This window comes from Denticeps clupeoides, chromosome 10 (assembly GCF_900700375.1).
Source record: "Denticeps clupeoides chromosome 10, fDenClu1.1, whole genome shotgun sequence".
NCBI lineage: Eukaryota > Metazoa > Chordata > Actinopteri > Clupeiformes > Denticipitidae > Denticeps > Denticeps clupeoides.
Genome location: NC_041716.1, coordinates 12,907,074 through 12,933,441, shown reverse-complemented (window position 1 = coordinate 12,933,441; position 26,368 = coordinate 12,907,074). Strand labels below are relative to the sequence as shown.

General features: G+C 43.5%; 4 protein-coding genes across 10 annotated transcripts in view; 3 read left to right on the top strand and 1 right to left on the bottom strand.

Moving 5' to 3' along the window:
- The first annotated feature begins 8,223 nt into the window (after positions 1–8,223).
- On the top strand, positions 8,224–10,304 carry parapinopsina (parapinopsin a). The gene is made up of 4 exons (XM_028993404.1): positions 8,224–8,506; positions 9,058–9,386; positions 9,465–9,707; positions 9,785–10,304. Exons 1-4 carry the CDS (start codon positions 8,224–8,226, stop codon positions 9,923–9,925), a joined length of 996 nt encoding a protein of 331 aa, XP_028849237.1. The 3' UTR covers positions 9,926–10,304.
- Positions 10,305–10,855: 551 nt separating this feature from the next.
- Positions 10,856–12,292, top strand: selenok (selenoprotein K). The gene is made up of 4 exons (XM_028994376.1): positions 10,856–10,929; positions 11,844–11,934; positions 12,005–12,082; positions 12,193–12,292. The coding sequence occupies exons 1-4, from the start codon at positions 10,911–10,913 to the stop codon at positions 12,290–12,292; spliced, it is 288 nt and encodes a 95-aa protein (XP_028850209.1). The 5' UTR covers positions 10,856–10,910.
- A 1,624-nt stretch (positions 12,293–13,916) lies between these two features.
- On the top strand, positions 13,917–20,780 carry actr8 (actin related protein 8). The gene is made up of 13 exons (XM_028994240.1): positions 13,917–14,285; positions 15,048–15,218; positions 15,318–15,428; positions 15,892–15,996; positions 16,186–16,359; positions 16,545–16,638; positions 17,122–17,254; positions 17,357–17,510; positions 17,769–17,864; positions 17,947–18,087; positions 18,646–18,910; positions 19,132–19,295; positions 19,601–20,780. Exons 1-13 carry the CDS (start codon positions 14,160–14,162, stop codon positions 19,742–19,744), a joined length of 1,878 nt encoding a protein of 625 aa, XP_028850073.1. The 5' UTR covers positions 13,917–14,159; the 3' UTR covers positions 19,745–20,780.
- A 428-nt stretch (positions 20,781–21,208) lies between these two features.
- LOC114798303 (pleckstrin homology domain-containing family G member 5-like) overlaps positions 21,209–26,368 on the bottom strand; it is a 52,215-nt gene continuing 47,055 nt past the window's right edge. For 5 of the 7 annotated variants that reach the window (XM_028993877.1, XM_028993874.1, XM_028993878.1 and 2 more), the window contains 6 exons: positions 26,169–26,288; positions 25,697–25,829; positions 25,255–25,370; positions 24,836–24,996; positions 23,186–24,100; positions 21,209–22,649 (listed from right to left, as the gene is read on the bottom strand). In XM_028993877.1, the coding sequence (XP_028849710.1) occupies positions 22,640–22,649; positions 23,186–24,100; positions 24,836–24,996; positions 25,255–25,370; positions 25,697–25,829; positions 26,169–26,288 (1,455 nt within the window). In that variant the 3' untranslated portion in view covers positions 21,209–22,639. Of the gene's footprint in view, positions 22,650–23,181; positions 24,101–24,835; positions 24,997–25,254; positions 25,371–25,696; positions 25,830–26,168; positions 26,289–26,368 lie in introns of those variants that run through there. The other 2 variants (XM_028993880.1, XM_028993876.1) reach the window with 1 other exon arrangement.

Below are 26,368 nucleotides of genomic sequence, written 5' to 3'. Positions count from 1 at the left end.
GAAATGTAATAAAAAGAGGGGGGATCCACCTGACAGATGACTTCAGTTGACTCTGCACCCTGCAACTGAGGACTTCGTGACTGACTGGGTACACAACATATACACTACCATTCGGAAGTTAATATCATTCAAGTGGAATAGTGAAAACTCCTCTAGACATAGCTCATGTTGCAAATGACTGGAACCAGAGGTAGAGAGGAACTTTATCAGCAACAATTCATTTTGAGATCCAGTGGATGCTGTGTTCATTTACTCAAGCCCGTCTCTTTAAACGCTTCATTCAGTATTAGAAAAAACATTTTCAATAGGTTTAATAGAGCTGATTAAAGAAGCAATCAAATTGGCCAGATACACACCAGTATAGTAAGTAAAACATCAGCAGATGTGGGTTCGACAAAATCGTAATTTAAAACTTGATTATTGTCAATGATTATTTTTTATTCTTTCTGTAATTGGTTCTATTCAAACCCAATTTCATCTCTTTCCTGAAAACACAAGAGCTTTTCTTAATCACCCCAAACCTTTGAAGAGCAGCGTGACACAGCTTCAGATCTCCTTTTAAACACTGACATTGTCAACAAGTGATGGACACCATTCTTGTGAAATATATTGCCTTTCTGGTGGTTTGAGGATGGTGAGGGAGATGCTGTGTGTTAATGGTACTAAAGGTTCATCTCACACAATGAACACCAGTTTCATATTCATCAACCATTCCTCAAAATTCCCATCATAAATGGGTCAGAATCATGTTATACTAATAAATACTATTCAATGTCCAAAATTTGTAGCATCATCTTAGAGCTGGAACCTACCCTAGCTGTCCTTGGTGTGCACAGCAGAAGCAACCACTGGACAGGAACCCACTATAACAAGAGAATAACTAGAGTCATCATCGTCGAGAGCGTCCTGTCCTCAGAGACCCCAAAAAGTGTGCATGCGCCATCAGTCATCATCATTGAGGGCCTCACTTCCATCAGGATCGAGATGTTTCATCCCACTCACTCTGTACTGATTTGCGGTGTCACTTATCTCTTTGGGGACGAGTTTCTCTGTTCCTTCTGAATGTATGCAGGCCATATTGCGCACCAGTCATAGAGGAGCATAAAGAATTCAGTGGTTCACCGTCCCCGAAGCAGTGCGACGTCCGCTTCACTTCAGAAGCCGCCGTGCGTCTGACGTCGGTAATAAATGTGAAAATGCCTGGCTGGTCGCCTTTAATGGGTTTTTGGGACAGGAGCACAGCGTGAAGATCTGTCCGGCCTGCTTCCTTCAACCCCCACTTCCCCCACCCTCCCTCATCTAAATAAACCCTGATGGCTCCCATTAGTGAGTCAGAACCCAGACCTGATAAATAAATAATTCCCGCTGCCGGTTCCTGCAGTGCACCTATCTCCAAATTTAGCCCCCAATAATGAGGGCCCATGGCTTGAAATTTGAAAATGAACGTGGTGTCAAAAGCAACGTCAAACGAGCAATTGCAATTAGAACAAATGCAAATCCGTCTTCCGCAGATTCAAATGAAAGAAGCACTTTTAGGGTGACTGAAGTTTCGCCGCTGAGAGCGATTCAGTGTAAATGTTCGAGCGGCAAGCTGTGAATTTAAAGCACCAGGACCCAGAGCGTTTCTTACGCAGCCATGTTTGAAGTCCCTTAATGCATGTTGCTGAACAAATTTCCCCGCCCACATCTATAGCACCCTGGGGCGCCCGGCTCTGGAGCTCAGCGAAAATGGACGCTGCTCCAGCAGCCCCAGGCAGACAACACATCACAGCTCTGACCCCCTACGAAGGGACTTATCAGCCCGTGGGCTGCGACGTTGTGCTTCTAAAACACAAAGCGCAGTGTTGAATGGCACCTTAGGTAGACGAACATACAGCGGCATTAATAATGCATGAGTATTTGTCCGCATGTACAAATTTAGCAAACACTTTTACATAAAAGGAAGACAGGGGGTGTCAAGCCATAACACGATAGTCAGAGACTGATAAGCGAACAAAAAAGAACGCCGTGAGAGAGACAGAGGACGCAGGTGTGTGGGGGACAGACAGCATGGAGTGAAAGGAAGCAGCTTGTCTAGAGGGAAGCGTCACATGCTTAACCGCATCCTGACCAGAAAGTAGTAGAGCGCTCTACAGTACTTCCATCACAGTTGCAGTTGTTCGCATCTCCGGCACCAGGGGGCAGAATTGAAATAATATATTGAAACCAACATTGTTAAATCTGTAATTACATAAATAAAATTTATTTCAGTCAAAATTTTAAAAAAATTTAATATCACAAGGAAGCTGGTAGCTACCTCAGAACAGGAAGTCAGTACGGTACTTCTGACTTTAATTGTATGTCATTGTTAACAAGGCCAAATGGAAACCAGATGGCTGGGCTTCAGAAATCCTCTTGGAAACAACAGTATAACACTGAACAAATGCTTCAAAAGAAGACAGGTTTTGTTGGACCATACCACATGCATATCGGTTGTAGAGTTGTTTTTGAAAAGAAGAAAAAAGTGCATTACTGCTAATTTTCCATCGAAAAATGTAACCATGTCCACCTCAATGTAACCAAATCTTTACAGAGTCTCCATCTCCCTAAAAAGCCCCCATGCTAGAAGCACAATGACAACATGCATAATTAAATGTGCCCTCTCCCAAAATAGCTGGCTAAACAATGAGGCCTAATGGTGGTGGTGGAGGAGAGCACGAGAGACGGAGAAAAAAAAAGACTAATCCTGACGTGGGAACAAAAAGACTTTAAATCTGGACCCGTGTGAAACCCAAGAGAGCAACACTGTTTGCCAATCCAAGAATTCTGCAGTATGATGGTATCCTTTTGGTCAGTTACTGTATTTTACAATTTCTAATCCAGACTCCAGAAGGAATTTCTATGTACCATGTTCCTGTGGATTTTGCATCTGCATTTATTTCACACAAACAGCAACTAAATTAAGAATACAGGTCAAAACGTAGTTAAGATGATGATAGGAAACATTTATTTCACACAAACAGCAACTAAATTAAGAATACAGGTCAAAACGTAGTTAAGATGATGATAGGAAACATTTATTTCACACAAACAGCAGCTAAATTAAGAATACAGGTCAAAATGTAGTTAAGATGTCTAACCGACATCTCGTCTTGGATGGCAGCCCATCACCTCCAACTCAATCCCACCAAAACTGAACTAATATTCATTCCAGCAGATTCTTCACCACATCAGGATCTTGCTATTTACCTGGACAACTCGCAGCTCTCTCCTTCTATAACAACCTGCAAACTTGGGGTAACAATAGACAACCGACTCTCCTTCTCGACTCACATCAGCAATCTTTCCCGCTCATGTAGATTCCTTCTCTATAATATCAGACGAATCCGTCCTTATTTGTCAACCCAGGCCACCCAGATACTGGTTCAGTCCTTAGTAATCTCAAGACTGGATTACTGTAACTCCCTTCTAGCTGGTCTACCACTATGTACCATCCGACCTCTACAACTAATACAGAATGCAGCAGCACGACTGATCTTCAACCTTCCCAAATTCTCCCACACCACCCCTCTGCTACGTTCCCTCCACTGGCTCCCAGTAGCTGCACGCATCAGATTCAAAATACTGATGCTGGCCTACAAAGCCAAACATGGAGTAGCACCATCCTACCTCACAGCCCTTATTACACCTCGCACTGCACCTCGTATACTCCGAGCCTCCAGTACTGCTCGCCTGGTCCCTCCATCTCTGAAGGTAAAAGGAAAACACTCATCTAGACTCTTCTCCGTCTTGGTCCCTCGGTGGTGGAATGAACTTCCCCTCGAGGTCAGAACAGCTCAGTCACTGAGCACCTTCAAACGACAGCTCAAGACCTCCCTCTTTAAAGAATATTTAGATTAAATTGTAATTTTCTTGTTGTCGAACTTTGTGTACAGAATCTACAACAGAGTGAATTAAATAGATGTATTCATAGTTGGGGTCCTAGTGAACCGGAACTGATCACTTCATCGATGGTAACTTGAAAGCACGTTGTAAGTCGCTCTGGATAAGGGCGTGCCAAATGCCTTAAATGTAAATGTAAGATGATGATAGGAAACATTTTTTTCACACAAACAGCAACTAAATTAAGAATACAGGTCAAAATGTAGTTAAGATGATGATAGGAAACATTTATTTCACACAAACAGCAGCTAAATTAAGAATATAGGTCAATCACAGTTAAGATGATGTTCTGACATACAGAAAATGTGTGTATATGCTAAACATTTCCTTTTCTATAAGAAAAGCCCAACCCTAAGGGTGCATTATTCACCCATGATGCATTACTGGTGTCTCATTAAGTACCAAGTGTTAATGGTCCTGGACCTTCATCTGTTACTCAAGGGTTAAAACTCAGCAAACCAAATACAGCTTTTCTGCCACAGACCTGCTTTTATTCATTGTATCGTTTCATTTCATTTTCAACTTATTTTAGTTGAATAAGCAAGAAGTAAAAAAAAAAATTATAATAAAAACACACAAACCAAGCTCTTTTGAAAAATTAGGTCCTTAATATCCCACATACTTCCTACAGTGATGCACAGACTGGTTCAAATTTCTCACACTCTTACCGTCTCCAGGTATGACTTCTGAGCTAAAACTCACTCCCTGGGCTATTCTTAGTTTTCCAGTAATATAGTTAACAGGCCAACTGCAGGAATGGCAACCCTGCTTGTTTCTAGATCCGAGCCTCTCAAGCATCTGGTCATCTGTTGTTCTATAAATGTAACTTAGAATTATAACCCGGTTCATTTAGACGAGAGAAATAATGGTAGTTGAAGTGTCTTGCCGTTTCAATATTATCTTTGCATCTCAGAACACTTTTTACAGTCAGAATACAATAACCAGGTGCTGCCGGAAATAAAAAATTATGTGACAAATTATATTTTAATCACTCAGCAGTAACAGATAGATAGCATACTAGCCAAGTTCCACAAACCTGCAACAGACCATCAGAAATTTACAGTAGAATTGAATTGATATTTTCCATAAGTATGTATCTGAAAATGTCAAACGTATCGTAAATCTTTCACATTTAAACCAATCATTTAATTTATTGGCCTTGAGGTCAGGTGAAATAAACAGTGAAGAAATGAAAGAAGCAGACATGCTAAAACCAAAGTTTCTGAAGGAAATATAAGCTGTTCAACTGCTGATTTATTTTGCCCGTGGGCATTTTTGTTCTGCCAGCTTCATGTTTTAAACCAATTCATTTTAATGGAAAAACAGAAAATGCCACCTCGTTTTTACGGGTCCTCCTATTGTCGTCCCCCCCTTCCCCGCCAATGACTTTTTCTTTCATGTATTCCACCGTAAGGTTCATTTCCAGATATGCCATCTGCTTTAATCTGCCAGTTTTATTTCATTTGATGTGGTTCAGTGCACCTTATTAAAATGTATATTCTCAAACTGATCTTCAAAGGCACCACATTTGCCTCAAGAACCCCTGAATGCTCCTTGTATTAAAATGAGAGCGGGAGGGAGGGAAATCCACAGAGGTCATTAAACGCATGCATTCGGTGGGAAACATGTCACTGTGCCATGCATGGGGGTCTGAGACTTTTCCAAACGTGTATTAAATATTGACACGCTCTGACCTTGAACGTCGAATTATTAATCATGTTTATTGGGCATGGTGGAAGGAACGTGCTGCTAAAGCCCAAACTCTGATCCTCATTTTTCCGAATCTCTCCAGACGGCAGGCCCACAGTCAGGGCAGTGATTGGCTGCTTCGCACAGCCGCTGGTTCGTCCCATCCCAGTGCGCCCGGCCAGGAAATCCGCTTAAAAGACGAGCGCGGTCCAACTCAGACAAAAGGAGCCCTTCCACAATGGCCTCCCCCTGGCTGCCGGCAGGCTTTAAATATAAAACAGAAACTCCTATCTGTCCCGAACACGAGCACGAGTTCCCGCTTCACGTACACACACACACTCCTCCAAACACAGATAAACGTCCCTCGCCAGAGCCAGAAGACTCACAGTAATTCATATCAGAAAACAAGCAGCCACTCGCAAGTGCATTAAACGTGTTGAATTGTGGGGCCTTTGTTCGAAAAAAGAGTTTGCTTTTGTTTTTTGGAAATGAACAGCGGCGCTCTGGATTTGGAACGGAGTTCTGATGAAAGCAGGAATAAATTAGCATGTTTCACCTTAAAGGCTGAGGAAGGCTAAATACCCACTCGAGTAGCTGTTCACTGCGGGCTTTAACCTTGTGTACCTGTTTATATGGCAAATGTGTTTTAATGTGATTATTGGGATTATTGTGATTATTACGTATTTGTTACATCCTGTCCCTACTGGACTCAAGACGCCTGCGGCTCACATGCTTCATTTTGTGGTCATATCGTCGTTGTTTCTCTCAGTTGTGCCCCCAAATAAACCTGCCTGTAAAAGTCTGAGTTAAAACCATGTCAACTTTCCGACAGAGGGCATCCCGCGGATTCTGGACGCCACTGCACACTGGCAAGTGCAACAATGAAACTGTCACGTGATTCCCTCCAGGTAACGTGACTCCCATAAGCTGGCAAGATGGCCACTGCCAGCCGCTCAGTCATTGATTGGCATTAGTCAAACTCGGCCTTCTCCACCTCAACTCCACGTCAAGAGTCATCCTGTCCATCTCCTCACCTCTCAACTCTTCCCACTCATCCTGTCCTGTCCCCAATTCAACCTAGAACGTGGACGTCAACATCCGCGTGGTGCTGCGGCCCATGGCAGCTCTCGTCCGTGTATTAAACTGGACGAAGCGTACCCGCCTCCTTACGTGCCGTCGCACCGATGTTTTCTCGTTTCGTCCAACACGTGGTCATGTTCTGGTCCCGCGCTGGTACCGTGACAGAAACAGGATTGCCATCACTTCAGTTTCTTTTTGCAAGAGCACACGCTGGCACAGCAGAAATGAGAACTTGGGGAGAATATTATTTTTCGAATTGCCAGCACAGCCACCCCTTAGGCCTGGACATTTAATAAGAGTTAGTGGTCAATGTCCCACAGATGCCATTAAATTGTGACTGTCTAACTAATCCTACCTGAAACCCCACATTTCGTACTTTTCGAACTAGGCTATTTTAATTTGAATGGAAATTACTTGTTTATCTGACAGCAGAGAAGACAGAATAGAAGGAGACCAAAAACCCAAATGCGGAGCAGCGCGGAGTGGGCCAAAAAAAAACGTGGCACCCACAGATGCCGGCATTCGCAAGAAAAAAAGTCGTGATGAGGGAACAGGGAGGTGAGGATCGGTCCTGGGTTCGAGGTCAGGTGCCAGAGCACCAATGCCAGATGCACGCCGGTTTAAATGCGATTTTCTCCGTTCCTGGGTTTGTCACTTAAACACATCCTGTAGTAAGTAACTGAATAAATTAGTAGCTATTAGTAGACATTAATCTCCCATTGGCCCTTCTAATCCATGTTTTTACTCCTAAAATGAATTTATAAGGCACGCTGTCCATGGTGCTAATTACTAGAGCTCGTTATGGATATCAAATTCAAAATCAAATTTTATTTGTCACATACACAGTCATACACGGTATGATATGCAGTCAAATGCTTTAGTGACTGCTATAGACCACAGTATTGCAAATATTGCAAGTATACAATGAACCAATAGATGCACGAAGTAGTGTCTGAAACGTCCTGATTATGTTTTTGTCATTGTGATTCACTGCAGCACAGCACACGGTGCACACAACAAAATTCGCCCTCTGCATTTAACCCACCACCCTTGGTGAGCAGTGGGCTGCCAAGGAAGGTGACTTCGGGGAGCAGTGTGTGTGGGGATGGTGCCTTCCTCAAGGTGATCTCGGTGACAGTCTCCTTTCCTGGAAGGCCAGACAAGAAGGTTCCCCTGTGCTGTGCCATGTAAGAAGGAGCGGAGATCGTGTGCTCCCTGTCCAGCCCTGACCCTTCATCTGGCAATTAAGATGAGTGGCACCAGATATGTGAGGACATTAGTCTTGCCAGATATTTTCCATAGAATCCGGATATAGGGATTATTGCAAACCAATTTATGCCGCGTAATCTGGTGAGTCACTTTTCCGTCAGCTGCCTTAAAAAGAGCCCCGCGGTTCCCCCGGTAGGGAAGGAGGGTTACTTCAGAGCTGGGCGTCTTGGGGTTTTTTTTTGTTTTTTTTATTCTTTGGTTGGTTGGTGTTCTGTGTTAAAAAGCCACAGAATGAATAGCGCAAGGTTTTCACCAAATCTCACCATGAACATGGCCATCATGCCTCGCAGCGGTTACAGCTTGTTTGCTGCGATCCTGGGGGTCTTCTCGGTGGCTGGAATCTTGCTGAACGCGTTGGTGATAATCGTGACACTGAGACACAAGCAGCTGCGCCAGCCTCTGAACTACGCCCTGGTGAACCTCGCAGTGGCCGACCTGGGATGCGCCGCGCTGGGTGGGGTTCCCACCGTCGTCACCACCGCGATGGGCTACTTCAGCCTCGGAAGAATCGGCTGCGTGTTGGAGGCATTTGCTGTGGCTTTCTTTGGTGAGTCTCTGCACGCCAGTTTATTATTAATAAAACCTTCATGTGATCATGTGATACACCGTGATTTTACATGAAATTTCATTCAGGGTGGTATAAGTATACGTAATATGAAGGGATCATCACCGTTAGGGATCAGACACAGTTTTAAAGGTTTTTGGAAAACGAGCAGCATTTCATCTTCGAAACGTCGCCGAAGATCAGGAGGAGCACGATTAAAACCGAGCGTTGTATGCAAAACCTCTTCATACAACATCTGCATCCCCTTGTTCCAACTTTGCAGAGATAAAGGATGGTCTATGTGGTATAATAGAGTAAATTACATTTTGATCTCTTAAAGGGTCGACTTCTTTAGTCTGTCGGACTCAGTGTAATGTATTATGTTTGAATAACTCATATTTTTTTAATCTATGTTGTTTTAATTAAACAGAAGGATTTTTTTAGGTTTACTAAAAAAATGTATGGCATCTGATTGTTTTTTTTTTTTTTACTTTAATTTTAGTTTTTCTTTACTTGTACTGATGCCTAATAGTTGAATCCTTGATCTTTGACAGGTATTGCCGCCTTGTGCTCGGTAGCAGTTATCGCTCTTGACCGCTACGTCGTGGTCTGCAGGCCACTGGGAACTGTCACCTTCCAGACGAAGCACGCGATGGCTGGAGTGGCGGCCTCCTGGGTGTGGTCCTTCATCTGGAATACTCCACCTCTGTTCGGGTGGGGCGGCTACGAGTTAGAGGGGGTGCAGACGTCCTGCGGTCCGGACTGGTACAGCCGGGACCTGGGAACAAGGTCTTTCATCATTTGCTATTTCCTGTTTTGCTTCGCCATCCCTTTCTCCACCATCGTTGTGTCTTACACGAGTCTTCTTCACAAACTGCGGCAGGTGGGAGTTGGATCAGCTTGCTAAACCGCTAGCTTTGCGCAGGCCGGTGAAACTGACAAAGCTCTCGTGCCCCTGTAGGTGGTGAAACTTCAAATGGCCGAAGGAGGGACCACCGCCAAAGCCGAAGTCCAGGTGTCCCGCATGGTGGTTGTCATGGTGCTGGCCTTTTTGCTCACCTGGCTGCCTTACGCCTCCTTTGCCCTGTCAGTGGTCATCATCCCGGATTTATACATCAACCCCGTCATCGCTGCTGTGCCCATGTACCTGACAAAATGCAGCACAGTGTTCAACCCCATCATCTACATCTTCATGAACAGACAGGTGAGCAGGAGAGAAAAAGATGATAAACGCCCTGACTGTAATTCTGCACTTCATTGTGTGTGTGTGTGTGTGTACAGTTCAGGGACTGCACCATGCCTTACCTCTGCTGCGGCAGAAACCCGTGGGCTTCAGAAAGGGAATCATCTGAAGCGGAGGAGACTGCAGTCACCATGGTCAGCAAGATCAACAAGATCTCACCATCCAAAGACGCTCCTTAGCACAGCTACCTACGGACGCCAGTGAATCAGTCCCATCAAACACAGTCCTTAATGTCTGTTTCAAACGAACAACTGGATAAATCCACCTTTTCGTTGTAATTATTTTAATTACATGATAAAATACACTTATGAACATTAGCATGAGGACATTGCATGCACAATTTCAACAGACAAAAGCCTTTCAGAAACTGGCCACAAATCTGCGGTTCTGGAGGTGATTTTCACACGCGGGTCGGGTAATCTGAGAGTAGTTTTTACGCAGGCCACTTTGTTCCTTTCCGAATGTCCCACATCAGAGATTAAAAGCAGATTAGCAACGAGTTCATCTAAACACTCACCCATCCCATTATATTTACAGCAAGCAATTATGCAGCGAGGAACGGTTCACCCCTTACACTTCATCACGGTTTTATTTTCACCCATTTATTCCCACTTTATATTTGACAGTGCCTGGTTTTTAACCCTCAGCTTCCTGTTTTTTTTTTTTTATTCATATTAAAATATGCTATGCTAATCAGGACATGGAAAATAAACATTTCAGCATGCATGTGTTGTTACTCATTTCTAGACTCGATGCTGCGATTTCTACTCCACTTTCCACGGAGAAAAACCCAATTCGTAGTTACCTATGTTTACTATTGTTTCACATACCATTTTTTCAAAAAACAAATTGCACCACAAATGTCAATTTCTTTACTGTTCATGGACTGTAGTTTGGTTAATAAAGCAAGTTGACATGAGCTTGTTCAACATTACCTTTTGTCTCGTACAATATACAGTACAGGCCAGAAGTTGGGACACACCTTCTCATTCAATGTGTTTTCTTTATTTTCGTGACCAAAGAAAGGCAATTCACTTTCATAATCATAAATAAAGCTTGTCAGAGCACCTGCCCCACCGCATGGTGGCGCCATTCGGCTTGCTGCTGAGCGCAGGTACCTCGAAACGCCGACGAAGAGCGACGCCCTGCTCTCGAAACACCGCGATGGTGTACGTGTCCAACGGTGGGTGCTACTTCTGGCTTTTCTTGTGCTTTCTTTTTTCTCGTGATCTTTTCCACTATGCGGGCGATTAATCTCTGACTTTAGAAGTTGCCGAGTCGGAAGAGGAGCCGCGCAGTTTGTGTGTAACGCGCTGCGCTGTTTCGCTGTTTCGCTGTCTGTTAGCATCACGCCATTTCCGTGGCCCGTGTAGTCGCGTCGCGTCGCGTCCGAATGCGACGCTGCGGTACAGGGTTCAGCTCCAGGGACTCCGGTTTAATTCTGTTGCTCAGTTAGAAACGATCGGCGAGGGTCTTCCAGCCACCCCTGGCGTGTAGTGTGTAGTAGTCAACAAAGCGCAAATAAGCCATAATTTCATGATCATATTTGCATACCTCTTATTGACGAGTAGAATAAACTTTATTCATCATTAAAATCATTGGAAAACGCTAACAACAGTCGTGAAGGGGGCGGGGTTTTGGAACGCCAATCATTCAGGTGTAATCATTTTGTGTAGATCTGTATCGTCATAGCAACATAATTTTACAGCATTTATCACACGCCTTTATCCAGACCAACTTACAATCAGTACTGACAGGGACAGTCCCCCCTGGAGACTAGCACCCTGTGGAGACCTGTGGAGAATTCTCCATAATAGTTCCCAGAATGTGCTCAACTTTAGTAGTTCACACATAATCAGCTATTATATGACCAAAGGTTTTTAAAATCTAATGAACTGCAAACAAAATAAAGCTAGAAATAAATTAAGTAAATAAATAAAGCCAGGGCAGTGGTGGACTAGCAGGTAAGGAATTGGACTCATAACCGAAAGGTTGCAGGTTTGAATCGTGAACTGCCAAGGTGCCACTTTTCATTATATTTTCAACAATATGCTTAAAAAAAAAGAGTTTCATTCTTGCCTTCAATGTCTTTCTCAGGCCAGGTCCTGGACAACAGGACTCAGTCTCCATGGAGATTATCTTTCCTTACTGACCTCTTTTGGGGTGCAGTTGAATTCATTGCTTTGTTGTAAGTCTCCCTTTGACACGTTTGTCTCACATATGTAGATTTAGATTTTTAACCACTTTTCTTGGAACAGCTTTCAGACAATCGTTCAGCCAGACATGTCAAAGGAAGGAAATGGTGGTTCGTCTTCTCGTTTCAGTGATGGTAGAGGGTAGGTCCACAAGTCTGAAAATAATGCAAATATGTAAGAAAATCTCTCTGAATCATTCCACAGACGTTTTTTTTATATATATATATATATTTTTCTTGTTGTTCTTGTAGCCCACCTGGTTTTCCAGGTGGCCGAAGACGGATGGGAAGGATAAACCATGGTGGGGGTCCGAGTGCTCCTCCCATGGGTGGGGGTGGATGAGGAAGGTAACAATTTAATTCCATTGCTATAGTGTTGTCAAGTTTTTCTTAGAAAATTATAATATGTCTAAGTGAACAGTGGAATTATTAAACTATGTCTGTATTGTAATTTAAACGTGTGGAAGTTTTCTACACCCATAGAGACTTTTGAAATGTGTTCATATATTAAAATGTTTTGTAATTAGTTTTATGTTCCTTAAAAATATCCTTTTTTCTGCAATAAACATTTACATTTCCCTCATTTTTTTTTTTTTGTCTTGTTAAGGTAAACGCCTGCACTCTGATGCAGGCATGGGGGTTGTGTTGAGCTCCGACCCATAGCCTGAGATCTCTGGCAGTACGGCTGTAGCTCAGCGCACATTCACTTACATGCATGAGTGTGGCAACCCCTCTCCCGTCCAAGCTGCTTCTGCTCTGCAGATTTATGAAGCTGCTCTGGGAATTCCTGAACACTGGAACCAGAGTGGCTGAGTCCGCGGCATCCAGTTCTTCTCCCTCACCGCACTCTTCACTCTTTAAGCAGTTTTCTGGTTCTGAAAGCATTTTAACATGTACCATGAATTTGGAGTTGAAACTCTTATGTTTGGAATATATTGCTAATATATGAAAGTATCTTGCACCCCACACTTCTCTGTTATTCTTTATGGATTGATTTGTTGAATTAGTGGAATTGGTTTAAGTTTTGCTGCATTACTATATTCATAATATTGATATGTGATCCTTTGTGGAATGGTCACATATGTTTTGAAATGTATCATCATAGAATAAAATGCTGTTGCATCATTGTGTGTCCTGGGCAATGTTACTGGACAAAGTTAAAATTATGCTGCAGTTGCTATTTAAGTAGTGGATTATCTAGTGGCAATTAGTGCCATATTAATGGAAAATAGCATTCTTTTTGTGTACTTGCTTCATCTATATGATTTTCTCATAGCTTAAAATATGACATTGTTATGGATTTTGGCTATACAGTTATTAACGCCATGCCTTAAAATGAGCAGTTTGCTATGAGCAGTTTGTCGATAATCAAATCACATGGCTTTTAGTTCTCTAAAGGACAGGGTAAAAATCCCCGATATTCATTTACAGAAGTTCTGGGTTTCTCCTCCAACCTCCTTCATCGGGTTACACAAGCTTGTGTAAGTGGTACATTCACATTTAGTGACATGTAAGGGGCAGTGGTGGCCCTGCAGTTAAGAAAGCGGCCCCGTAAGCAGAATGTTGCCGGTTGAATTCCCGATCCGCCATGATGCCACTGAGCAAAGCACCGTCCCCACATGCCTGTCATGGCTGCCCACTGCTCACCAAGGGTGATGCTTAAAAGCAGAGGACACATTTCACTGTGTGCTGTGCTGCAGTGTTTCACAATGACAATCACTTCATTTCGAAAATGCATCTCTGGGGCCCATTAATCAGAAGGTTGCCGGTTCGAATCCCCATCCGCCAAGGTGCCACTGCAAAGCCTGTCACGGCTGCCCACTGCTGGGTTAAAAGCAGAGGACATGTTTTGTTGTGTGCACCGTGTGCTGTGTATCACAGTGACTTCACTTTCACCACAAGACAGATGGAAGACTATGACTATGTTGACCAAAATTATTTCAAAGGTGCGACAAATACCATTTGACACGTCCAGCCAGTGTCCTGTACTCCCATAATGTCCAGCCCCCTTCCTAGGAAGGCATTGCTGCAGGGACATGACAAGAAATCACCATTGTTGGGTGTCGAGAAGTGGGAGTCCTGCTTCTGTCGGGCCTGCAGGGGCGCCAGTGAGCTCCCGACCCTCACAACCCTGCCGTAAAACGCCGAAGAAGACGCGGCGGCGGCGGTTCACCTTGCGTCGGTAACGCGTATCTCTGCGTCTCTTTAAACTGCATCCCATGACCCAAGCAGAGAAAGAGCAAGAGAATGGGAAGGAGAAGGAGCGGGAGAAGGAGAAAGAAAAAGAACAACGTGGCGTTAAAAGACCCATCGCACCCCCTTTTATCCCCGAGCCTTTGCAAGAGGTAATGTCAGCCAGAGTTTTATATTTACATCTACAGTATTTATCAGACGCCCTTATCCAGAGCGACTTACAATCAGTAGTTACAGGGACAGTCCCCCCCCCTGGAGACACTCAGGGTTATGTGTCTTGCTCAGGGACACAATGGTAGTAAGCGGGATTTGAAACTGGGTTTTCTGGTTCATAGGCGAGTGTGTTACCCACCAGGCTACTACCACCCAGCAGCTCCCACTTTCAGTGTCAGGGGTGTGGCTGTTCGGCAATATTTATCACTGTGTGATCAAGAGTGTCCATGTGGGGATTTGACCTCTTTAAGTCTCTTTTGGAAGAATATAACCTTACTGCATTTGAACACTGCAGCCTCGAATAGCACCAATAATCAATAAAGTAACCCGAGAGTCACAACACAAATCCACAGCACCAGAGACTTTCTGTCTGAAGTATTGAAGTGTTGTAGTTCAGAGGGCCTGGGCTCGTTTGTCACCAGAATAGTCAGAGTGAAAGTGAAGTGATTGTCATTGTGAGACACTGCAGCACAGCACACGGTGCACACAACAAAATTTGTCCTCTGCTTTTAGCCATCACCCTTGGTGAGCAGTGGGCAGCATGACCGGCGCCCGGGGAGCAGTGTGTGGGGACGGTGCTTTGCTCAATGGCACCATTGCTGTTTGGGGATTTTAACCAGCAACCTTCTGATTACGGGGCTTGGCTTGTATCGTGTGTTCCATGATGGCCTCGTCGTAACAAACGCTTGCTCTGTTTGAAGCAAATTCAGGGCAACTTCATTGTCGTCATACATCCGGGGTCGAGGACGCTCAGGATTGGCCGGGCAACGGACACGTTGCCTTTGACTGTACCGCATGTCATTGCCCGCAGACGCAAGCAGCCCTGTCAGACACCGTTTGAAGACCCATGTCTTCTCAGGGAAGGACTGAATGTAAGTATTTATGGATTTCAGCTTCGTTCTGTCCTCACTGGATGTCCCGCAAGCACGAATATGTCTGCCTCACTCCTCTTCGTAAAACTATGCCAACAGAAACCAGAGAGTAATGAGCAGAGACAGAATGGCCTTAAAATGGTGGACCAGGCAATATGGTCAAAGAAAATGTCCAATGGAGCAAGGAGGACCCCAGTGTCTGCCGAACAGGTAATGTTTTTTTTTTTTGTTTTTTTTGCAGTACAGTGATTTCTTGTGCCAATATAAGACCAACCATCACAGTAAAATGGTGGGGATATATGACAATGATTAAATAATTGTAATGCAAAGTATACAAGACAGTAGCAAGGCACATTAGGTATTAGACTAAAAATAAGTTCACAGTGGTAAAGCATGGTAATAGTGCAAATTAAGAATATACACTACCTCAGTGAATTAGAATCAGAATATATTTATTGTCATTGTAACAAGTACGACAAAAGTAGGTGGAGTCCCAGAGACAGAGAGGTATCTTTAATATTGTGTGTAAAAAAGAAAGTAAGGTATGAGAAAGCTATCTTAAAAACATGACAACTAGCATATACTAGTCCAATAGGAACTGTGCTGTAAGGTTGCAATCGGATTGGCACCTTTCATCTCTCTCACCTACCATGAACGTTTCTGTTTAACACAGGCAAGGTCATACAACAGGCAGATACGGCCGACCATCCTGGACCCAGTATCCAGAATAAAGTGGACCAACACAAGTCACCAGCCTGATTATCTGGTGGGAGAAGAGGTATCTGACAGACCTATACTCCATACACATTTCTTCATGCCACGATCTCAGCGTTGCCACTTGAAGCTTGAAGCTTGATTAGAGCATATCTACTCAGACCCTTCACAATGGCAAATTTTTGTTGGTGGTGTTAATATTATTATTATCATGTAAGACATGTCTGGTTTGTCTTACTCTTTTCATGGTCAGGCTCTGTATGTGAACCCATCAGATGTCTTTAATGTCCACTGGCCAATCAGCAGAGGTCAGCTCAATCTTCATGATGGCCCAGGGGGGTCATTGACATCTGTGATTGCAGACTTGGAAGCCATTTGGTGCCATACCATTCAGAAGCTCCTGGAAATCCCCCTGAAAGACCTAAAGGTGCAGTTGAGGTGGTTTCCTGAAATATATTGCACAAATGTCTGCAGAAACAGCATGCATTTTGTAACATGTATTAATGATGCCTGGAAGTGCAATGGTTTGTCATTTGTCTTAAACATTTTGAATGTAATCTTTTTTTAAATATATGATATTTACTTGTTATTTATGTATTTTTTTGCACACAGTATTACAGATGCATATTGTTAATTCCAGACATCTATAACAGACAACATGTGAAAGAGATGGTCAACATGTTGCTGATAAATATTGGATTCTCAGGTAGGATGTAAAACTCTGTGACAAACACTTTGGGACAGTTGTAGAAGCAACAGATTTTTTATATATAATATCATCTGTATAAAGTGTAACAAAAAATGAAGAGAGAGAATTTCATTTTCAACAAAAACTCCACCCGTTATACAATGTCTTACTGCCTTGAAGAAGTAAACCACTACACTTCGTTACATCCCATGTGCTTTTAAATATGTTTGCCATGTTTTATTAAAGACTCCTATATATATTATATTTTATCATTTTATTTTTACATTATTTACACTGTGATATCATACTGTGCTGAGTCACTATAGAGAAGGGTTGGCAGAATGAGGTTCTAGTTGAATTGTGTGGGGTTTCAGTGCAACCCGGATGCAAATATATTACACTCACATTTTTTTAGGGCCACCAAAGTGAAATAGCTGGCTGTAGTTTGGGGACCAGTTTTCTAGAGGGAGATATGCTTACTTCCCTGCTTTGTGTATGCAGCGATCGTGGTCCATCAGGAGTCGGTGTGCGCCACATACGGCAGTGGGCTGAGCTGTGCGTGCGTGGTGGACGTGGGTGATCAGAAAACCAGTGTGAGCTGCGTGGAGGATGGCGTTTCTCATCGCAGCTCTAGGTGCGCGAAGGCTGCAGATCTGACATTCACAATGCCATTGTCCTTTATAGATTTTCTTTTGTCTGTACCGATTATTTGTATATTTCTTTCTGTCCTTCCCAGGTTGCGTCTGGCATATGGAGGTTCAGATGTGACTCGGTGCTTCTTCTGGTTGCTTCAGCGAACTGGCTTTCCCTATAGGGAGTGTCAGCTGACCAGCAGAATCGACTGCATGCTGCTCCAGCAGCTTAAAGAAACCTTCTGTCACCTCAACCAGGTATATCTTGGTCCTCTGTGCTTCTTATTTTAACCAAATGAAAATTTTTCACTTACAATTCACTTGACACTCAATGGAAATTGGTTAGATGCATTGCCTAATTTGTTTGGAAATATTTTACTGATTTTGCCTGTTGATAAAAAGAGAAATAATTGACCAGGATTTAGGGTATTTGATTTGCAATTCATGTATCTCACACTGATGTTTTGTATTAAGAAGCTTGGGTGCCACACTTCTGTTTTTCTGGGTTTTTTTTAGGACATTTCTGGTCTGCAGGACCACGAGTTTCGCACACGTTTCCCAGAATCCCCAACGCTTCTTTACCAGATTCGACTTGGGGATGAAAAACTGCAGGTATATAAGGCGCATTTGTTGTTTGAAATTTTTCATTGGAGTGTTTCTAGAGAAACGTACCACTCTACCTCCACAACTGTAGGCCCCGATGGCTTTATTCTACCCCACTACCTTTGGCATTGTGGGCCAGAAGATGACATCACTGCAGCATCGGGCTCCGGGTGACCCGGAGGATCCTCATGATGAACACTACCTACTGTCCACTCAGAGTAAACAAGACCAGGTAGACTTCTTCTACATTCATACCTTTCTGCAGGAATCGGGCAACTGGCTTCAGCAGCTTGCTTTATTTATCCCTCAACTAAAGTTACTGTTTAAAAAAAGCTTCACTTTCATGATTCAATTATTAAGGTAGTGATTCATTATAATTTGTTATTTTTAGTTCATGCAAAAATACAATCAGGTCAAAATACCAAATATGCAACAACACAAATGGTTCTCTGACATTAAATAAATGTTTTAAAGGCCTTCTGCTTTTGCGTAGTTGGTAGTAGGTGGGTGGCCTAGTGGGTAACACACTCGCCTATGAACCAGAAGACCCAGGTTCAAATCCTGCTTACTACCATTGTGTCCCTGAGCAAGACACTTAACCCTAAGTTGGTTCAGGGGGACTGTCCCCTGTAACTACTGATTGTAAGTCGCTCTGGATAAGGGCGTCTGATAAATGCTGTAAATATAAATGCATAACAATATGATTTTGAATCAGATTTCATAAATGAAAGTAAAGTACTAAATGTTACTGTAATGAGCTATTTTTTATAATGCTTTTCAATTCTTTCAGTCCTCTAAAGCCACCTTAGAGAAGAAGGCTGTGACCAAAAACCCTGGGTTTGAAGTTGAGAGTGGCCCAAGTGGCGAGTCCTCAGAGAGAAGCAGCCATACTCAGGAAGTGGAGCTTGGCCACGCCCAGGGAGAGTGTCTGGTGGGTGCGACAGACATGGATGATCTGCCCTCGGCTCTCCTGTCCAGGAGGACGACCATGACCCAGTTTGAGGGGAAAGCGTTGGGGCTGGACAAAGCCATTCTACACAGCATTGACAGCTGTGGTGAGCTAATAGTGCATTTATCAGTATAGGCTGATGAGGCAGTAAGGTCCACTTTATTAGAAATGCATATCTTTCATAAGACTCCTTGGACACTTTCAGACAGTAAGTGTGTTTTGCTGGTCACAGTATCCCAGCAACCATCTACCCCAATGCAGAATAGGTGTATCTGTTGATCTGTGGTGCACATAATAAGAGCAGATACAAATGCATGTGTGTTACAGCATCGGACGAGACGAAGCGGAAGATGTACTGCTCAATCCTGGTGGTGGGAGGGGGACTCCTCTTTCCTTGCGCTCAAGAGTTCCTACAGCACAGGATTCTCAACAAGATGCCACCATCCTTCCGTAGAGTGGTGGAGAATGTGGAGGTCATCACACGCCCAAAGGTCCGACCTCTGTCTGTGTGCTCCAATACAGCAATGATTTACACTGTTAGAACACTACTGAGCATTATCATGTCGTGACTCCCTGTTGTCTTTATCAGAGCGTTTTGAAAAATCATTTGATAAATAAAAATAATATGATTTGTTTCTGATGTCAATAAACAGAATATTGGCATTAAAGACTCTTCTTGGGTTCTGCTGAATAGTAATGTATGTAAACATGGATTGTTAGGGAAGAGCATGCTGGTTTGGTGAAAATTATCCATACGTGTGTGTAAACTTCTGAAGGTGTCTGTGGTCTGCTTTAGGATATGGATCCACAGCTGTTAGCCTGGAAGGGTGGTGCGGTACTGGCCTGTCTGGACACCACACAAGAGATGTGGATCCACCTGAGGGAGTGGCAGCGCTTCGGTGTGCGTATGCTCCGGGAGAGAGCCGCCTTTGTTTGGTAATCAAGCTGTGAGGCAAGAATCCATTTCCAGAGGTGGAAACATGATTGGACTTTTTTTTCTCTTTTTTTTTATCATATTGTGAGAGAATAATTTGAATTAAAAATTCCTTTTTGTATAATTATGAATTTCTTTCAGTCTGATTAGGAACTTCATTAAACCAAACTTCCTCATTCATATGTGTATACACTGGAGCAAGACTGGAGCAATTTGGCAGCCACCAATGCGAGTTGTCTCACTTTAAATGACGAGAGGTCTGTAATTTGAAGGGAATTTGTGAAACACAGAACAGCACATGGTTTGTGAGCAGTGGGCAGCCATGACAGGCGCCCGGGGAGCAGTGTGTGGGGATTGTGCTTTGCGCAGTGGCACCTTGGCGGTTCGGAATTCGAACTGGCAACCTTCTGATTACAGATCCGCTAGGCCACCACTGCCCAGAACACACTAAGCTTTATCAAGATGTCATGACTCCATGTTGTCTTTATCTTTGGCTCATATTTTTTAAAAAGATAAATTATTTGATTGTAAAAAAAACAGAATATTGGTATTTTAGCCCCTAGACAGGGCTGTGATAAAGACTCTTCTTGGGTTCTGGTTGGAAGAATTTGTATGTATGAAACCTTGGCTGGTAATGGCAGAGGTCAAACGTTTCCTGTATGTCTACACCAGGTTTGCAAACACTGTAGCTGGTATTCTGGCCCATGCTTCCATGCAGATCTTCTCAAGAGCTGTGATTGTTTTGGGGCCTTTAACTCCCTCCACAGATTCTCCATTGGCTTGGGGTCTGGAGAATGGCTAGGCCACTCCTTTTTTGCCCAGGCGGTGGGTGTTTGGGATTTGTTGTTGTTGTGTTGGAAGATCCAGCCACGTTTCATCTTCAATACTCACTGATGGAAAGAGGATTTTGCCCCAAATCTCACGATACATGGCCCCATTTATCCTTTCCTTCATACGGATCAGTAGTCATGTCTCCTTTGCAAAAAAGCATAATGTTTTTAAGTTGAAGTGTACCTATGATGATAAAAAGATTTGTAGTTAAGTGTGAAACTTTTTTTGCCCCACTGTATATAGGGCACACACCCCAAATCACTGGTTATAGGATCTGATATGACCTTATATTCTGGATTTATTTCAATACACCTTATTATCAGGAAGCACACTGGGTGGTAGTAGCCTAGTGGGTAAAACACTCAACTATGAACCAGAAGACCCAGGTTCAAATCCCACTTACTACCATTGTGTCCCTGAGCAAGACACTTAACCCTAAGTTGCTCCAGGGGGGGGACTGTCCCTGTAACTACTGATAAGGGTGTCTGATAAATGCTGTAAATGTATGAAGAGTTGTGTTAGGCCATTCAGGACAGTTTTTTAAGCATTGTGCAAGATCCTTCCATTCTTTCCCAAACTCAAGGTGAATCGACAGGTTCATGTAAAACATCTGTCCACCCTAATGACAAAGCAGAAGAGTACATTTCTTAATGTCTTTTTTTATTGTGAAAGACACGTGAACAACTGGGTAAAGAGGGAGCATGTTAATTTTGGTTCATAGCTGGTTTCCCTAATGCTCAAACAAAACACAAAATCATGACTCATTAAGACTACAAACAAAATTTACAAAGTCATCATAATGAACAATATAAATCATATTATGTATATATAAACAAAGTCAACTTAATAAATATGACAAAACACACAAAACTAGTAAACAATATGATGTACTGGGCAAAAGGTCCTCAAAAAAGGTTGGGTTAACATGGTTAAGATTCAGCTTCCAACTTTTATTTACCTGATCACTCTCAATGGATGTTTTAGGTAATGTGACTTTCTGTCCTCGTAATGCACTCTGAGCCAATCTTAGCCTGTTCACTAGTTTACTTGCACTTCTCCACATAAGCTTGATCAGCACACTGATTCCAGATGTAATGTCCACACCTAGAGCCCCTCCATTACACACATCCCTTAGCCCAGTATTTTTACAGCCCTAATGTGGCTATTCTCAAGTCTTACCACCAGGTGTTGCAGTTGTTTTTCTTAAGCCCATTATTCACTAATGATCAAACAATCATATTTCAGCGTGATTTCAGTGCCACACTGCCATACTCCTGCAGACATTGTGAACAAACTGGTGCAGGGCATGTGCTATGACACTTAAAATGGGCTCAGCAGAACTAGTCCTAGATCAGCTAGTCTTTGGCCCATGGCACGACGACAGGCGAGTGATTCTTTTGGGTCGGTAGGAAGTTAAAGCTCATAATTCCCTCACCCACACACTCACACAAAATATAGTGCAGTCACAGGGTGCACTGGTTAGACTAAATGCTCACAATTAGTTCTTTTCACAAAGAGAGAAATGTGCAACTTTAGTATCTTTTGAAGCAAACCGGCTATGTTGTTCAAGGTAGAACATTGAAGTAAACAGTTTATTTATTTATTTATTTATTTTTTGGCCTGGTACATTCTTATGAAATGTTTTGGATCTAGCTTCAGTCCTGCTGTCTCCTCTCTGTTGTGGACAGAGGTTGCCCTTCCCCCTGTCCCTGCATGTTGAATGGGAGATACGCCTCAGATCAGAAGTCCTTGTTGCTATGTATTCATTATAAGAGTCCTTTGCTCTCCACAACTTTACATCACAACTTTTCTGCTTGATGCTACTTGTCCCAAAGTGCAAAATGTCCACGAGTCTCCATCCTTTGCCCTTAAGGGAGGATTTATTAATAAAAAAAGAAACTCAAACCAGGAAAAAAAAAATGGTGACCTTGGAGAACGGGTCATGGTAGGGCATTGAGGAAACTCGTGGTTAGAGTGCATTTCTGTTGTAAAGATTTCAGTCCAACCACATCAGCTGATTCTCAAGTGCAGTACTCCAGAGAACCTGGTGAAGGCTGCTGGCTTCAGTGGCTACACCTCCCTGGAGGCAAAAAACAGAAAAAAAAAAACATAAGCACAACAGTAGAATCTAATTTGAATGACTAACAGATCACATTTGTGGTATATACACTATCAGTCAAAAGTTTGGACATGCATTTTCTCCATTATAACAAAACTGAAGACACAGGACTATGAAATAACACACGTGTGGTTATGTAAACAAGAAAATACAGCAAACGAGGCAAAAAGTTTAACATTTGAGTCTCTCGAAAGGTACGAGGATGGTTTCCAACAGTCCTGAAGGTTTAATGCTGAACACTTATCATTCACTCATGGTAATGAGCATCTCATGAAGCGGCTTTTGATTATTACAATAGTGAACAAAGTAGCCATGAAGGTAAACAGAGGCTCTTAAAAAACAGATTCATCAAAATGGCCTCCATCTTAGTCTCCATAACCACAGGTGCATCCAAAGCTTTGACAGGTACTCTATATTAAATATCTTTCATATATTTCCTTACACCAGGTGGTATTGAAAAATAGGTGTGTCTTTGAATAACAGGCAGAGGCACTTACGAGGCGGTGAGTGTGGAATTAAGAACCAGCGTGGTACGTATGCGGTACAGCTGGGCCAGTGTAAGCTTCTTGTGCTGCTGGCTGGACCTCCTCCTTCCTCTCTCGTCCTCCGAGCTGACATCCTGCGCCTCTTGATTCTCCTGGTCGGCCGCCCTGCTGTCTGCGGAGAAAGCTCGGAGCGACCGCCTCACCGCCTTGGCTCTTCTCAGCGTGTCCGACAGCAGTGCGCTGGGGAGGCTTCTCGTGAGTCTTCCCGGCGTCCCCGGCGGTGTCTTCTCATCCATTTCCACACTGATGTTAGAGCCAAGCTCGTTTAGGCTCTTACTGTGGTGCAACCCATCTGACAAGACCTTGTTGATGCTCTCCCCTGATTGCTGGTTGGTCAAGGGCTCAGGGGAGGCTCGGCATAGTGCACGGGGCCGTCGGTTGCCATGGAAACACTGGAGCAGGTTGTCCTCTGAACGGGACTTCCCAGCAAGTGTTTGCAGAGTCTGGACACGTGTAACTGACACCGGTGGCCTTCGCTTTAACCCTCGAGATACTGAAACCTGGGAACCAAATGAGGTCTGATCTCCCTCACTGTCCTCTTCTTCCTCATCCTCTTCCTCCTCTCTCTCCACCTTGTCCTCCTCATGTGCTCCCCCCATCTCACTGCCCTCGCTCCGAGTTACGGTTACGCCCAGCTCAGGCGTCGATTCAGGGGACAGCGTTCCATAAGCACTGTCTAACGACAGGGAACGCCGCTGAGGATCAACTTCCTCTTCCTCTCCTGCCTCCGTCTTGGTCCCCAACTGCGAGTCTGTGTCAGGGGCTGCAGATCCAGTGCTGCCGGGCTCCATGTCTCCCGGGGAGGAGCTGCTGGGAGCTTCATTTTCCTCTCCTACTGACAGAGTATCTGTAGATCCGTCAGATGAGCTGACGAGAAAGAAAGAGCTAGATGTTAAACACTGTGCACATGTTGTGCACCAGTCTTGTACCTACACGCCATTGTGCCTACTACTTCAGCCACACCAAACCCTAGAACTACACTAGACAAGTGTTACTATTATAACCTAACTGCATTTGCACTCTGACTGCCACATTGGGGCAGTGGTGGCCTAGCGGTTAAGGAAGCAGCCCCGTAATCAGAAGTTTGCCGGTTCGGTTGCCAAGGTGCCACTGAGCAAAACACAGTCAGTCCACACTGCTTCCTGGGCGCCTGTCATTGGCTGCCCACTGCTCACCAAGGGTGATGGTTAAAAGCAGTGGACACATTTCATTGTGTCACCATGTGCTGTGCTGCACTGTTTCATAATGACAATCACTTCACTTTCACTTCACATCAGTGAGCCTGGCTCACTGGGACCTGGGATTTAGGTTGGGGGTCATGGGGTCTCTCTTCACAAGATTGCTTTTTGTGACAACTTGTACGTGTGGGAGTGTTCTCACAGGAACATGTATGTGTTGCGTCTGCTGTAGTGGATCATCCACAGCAGCATTGCTGGGAAAATCAGAAACTGACTGCTATATGTGGAATACAAACTGTACTTAAAAGCTAGGCTATAGTGTACAACTATATCTACATGGTCACAATCTGACCTATAAGTAAATATGTGCTTGATCGATCTCTGGATGATAATGAACAGGAGGGGTGTGTGTGTGTGTGTTTACCTGTTATGATCCAGCTCTCTGTGTGGAGGTGAGGGAGAGCTGGCAGTGGAGTTGCAACTGCCCTCTTCTTCCTCCGTCTCCTCATCTTCCTCCAAATGCTGCTGCCGCCGCAATGCCTGTCTCCGACGGGCCTCCTCACTCCGCAGCCTCTGAAGCTGCTTCTGTTACACACACACACACACACACACACACACACACACACTGAATATAGACACTACTCCAGGATGGATAAAGTGTTCTCAATGAAAAAGGGATGAAGTTCTCAGCATCATTTTCCATTTTTAGTTTCATAAGTAATAAAACCAGAAAAGGACAAACACAGGGCAAGCTTTATTACTGAGCTGAGAACATAGTACATGTTAGCAAACAGCAAGTGCCTGTGGCTATCACTATTAATAAAGCCCTTCTTGTGGTCATACCTGTGCCTTACAGATTCCATCCACCCAGTTTCGCCCCTGGGTGGCGCTGTTGGCCTGAAAACAATATGCAGCCACTGCTGTCCTGAACTCATTGAGGTAGATGAGTACAAACGCCCCTGCAGGAAAAATGGCAGTAACATGTTAATAAATCACAAATAAAGCTGCTGGGTTTTTTTGCAGATTTCAATCATTGTGTGAATTCTGAGTGTTACAAAATATTCTCTTGTAGTCACATTTCATATATTTAGAATGTTTATCATTTATTTCTTACATAAACTTCTGGAAAGTGTGCTTTTATCAAGCTATTAGATTTTTTCTTGTCCTTATGCAATTAAATCTACAGCTGTCTGCTGTACATACACTGTACTGTGCTTTACATAATTAGGTTTAGTCCTCACAAAATACAGCAATTAACACTGTGTGTGTGCAAACACATTCTCACCAGGATCTTTGAGTTCTTTGCACACCACATTGTGCATGAGGAGAGGCTGCCTGATCACTTTCACCTTCTCCAACCGCTTTACTGGCTTAGTGATCAGCAGCAGGTCTGTGAAAAGGAAGCAATGGACGTCCATCTGAGGACAAAAAAAACACAGCTGAGTGAGAAAGGAGCCAAGTGACCAGTGGCAAAATGAAAAGTGCTTCAACAAAGCTTCAAAGAATCATAAACATCGAGCAGAAACGTTATGGGAACATTATTACCAAAACTACTGGAATACTGCGGTAGTGAATTATGCCAGTTCTCATAAATTGGATTTGTTTTCCCTTTATCCAAAAAAACCTAAGCTTCACTTCTTATAAATATTCTTTTATCCTTTCTGCTTTAAATCTCTCTTATTTACTCTGAAAGGTTATTTCTGTGTAAAGTTTAGGTGGTTCTGTGTGAAACTACCTAAATAAAATGCAACACTCACCCTACTGTCCTTGCCCTCCTTCATGCGGAGCGCCCCCTCAAGGTGGAGCTGCCTTGACTCTTCTGGTGATGTGTCGATCATAGGGGCCATCAGATTAAAGTGGTTGTATTCACGCAGAATCTATATGAAAGGCACAATTGTATGTGATTTAAGTGGCAGGACCAGATGATCTGATGGGCTTTTCTTCAATTTTGAAAATG

Bases quoted from the DNA above. Each gene is read 5' to 3' on its own strand.
- parapinopsina (XM_028993404.1), top strand. From the start codon at position 8,224: ATGAACATGGCCATCATGCCTCGCAGCGGTTACAGCTTGTTTGCTGCG. The intron at 8,507-9,057 runs GTGAGTCTCTGC...GATCTTTGACAG, and splicing joins ATTTGCTGTGGCTTTCTTTG to GTATTGCCGCCTTGTGCTCG. The intron at 9,387-9,464 runs GTGGGAGTTGGA...GTGCCCCTGTAG, and splicing joins TTCTTCACAAACTGCGGCAG to GTGGTGAAACTTCAAATGGC.
- actr8 (XM_028994240.1), top strand. From the start codon at position 14,160: ATGACCCAAGCAGAGAAAGAGCAAGAGAATGGGAAGGAGAAGGAGCGG. The intron at 15,429-15,891 runs GTAATGTTTTTT...TGTTTAACACAG, and splicing joins CCCCAGTGTCTGCCGAACAG to GCAAGGTCATACAACAGGCA. The intron at 17,865-17,946 runs GTATATAAGGCG...CCACAACTGTAG, and splicing joins TTGGGGATGAAAAACTGCAG to GCCCCGATGGCTTTATTCTA.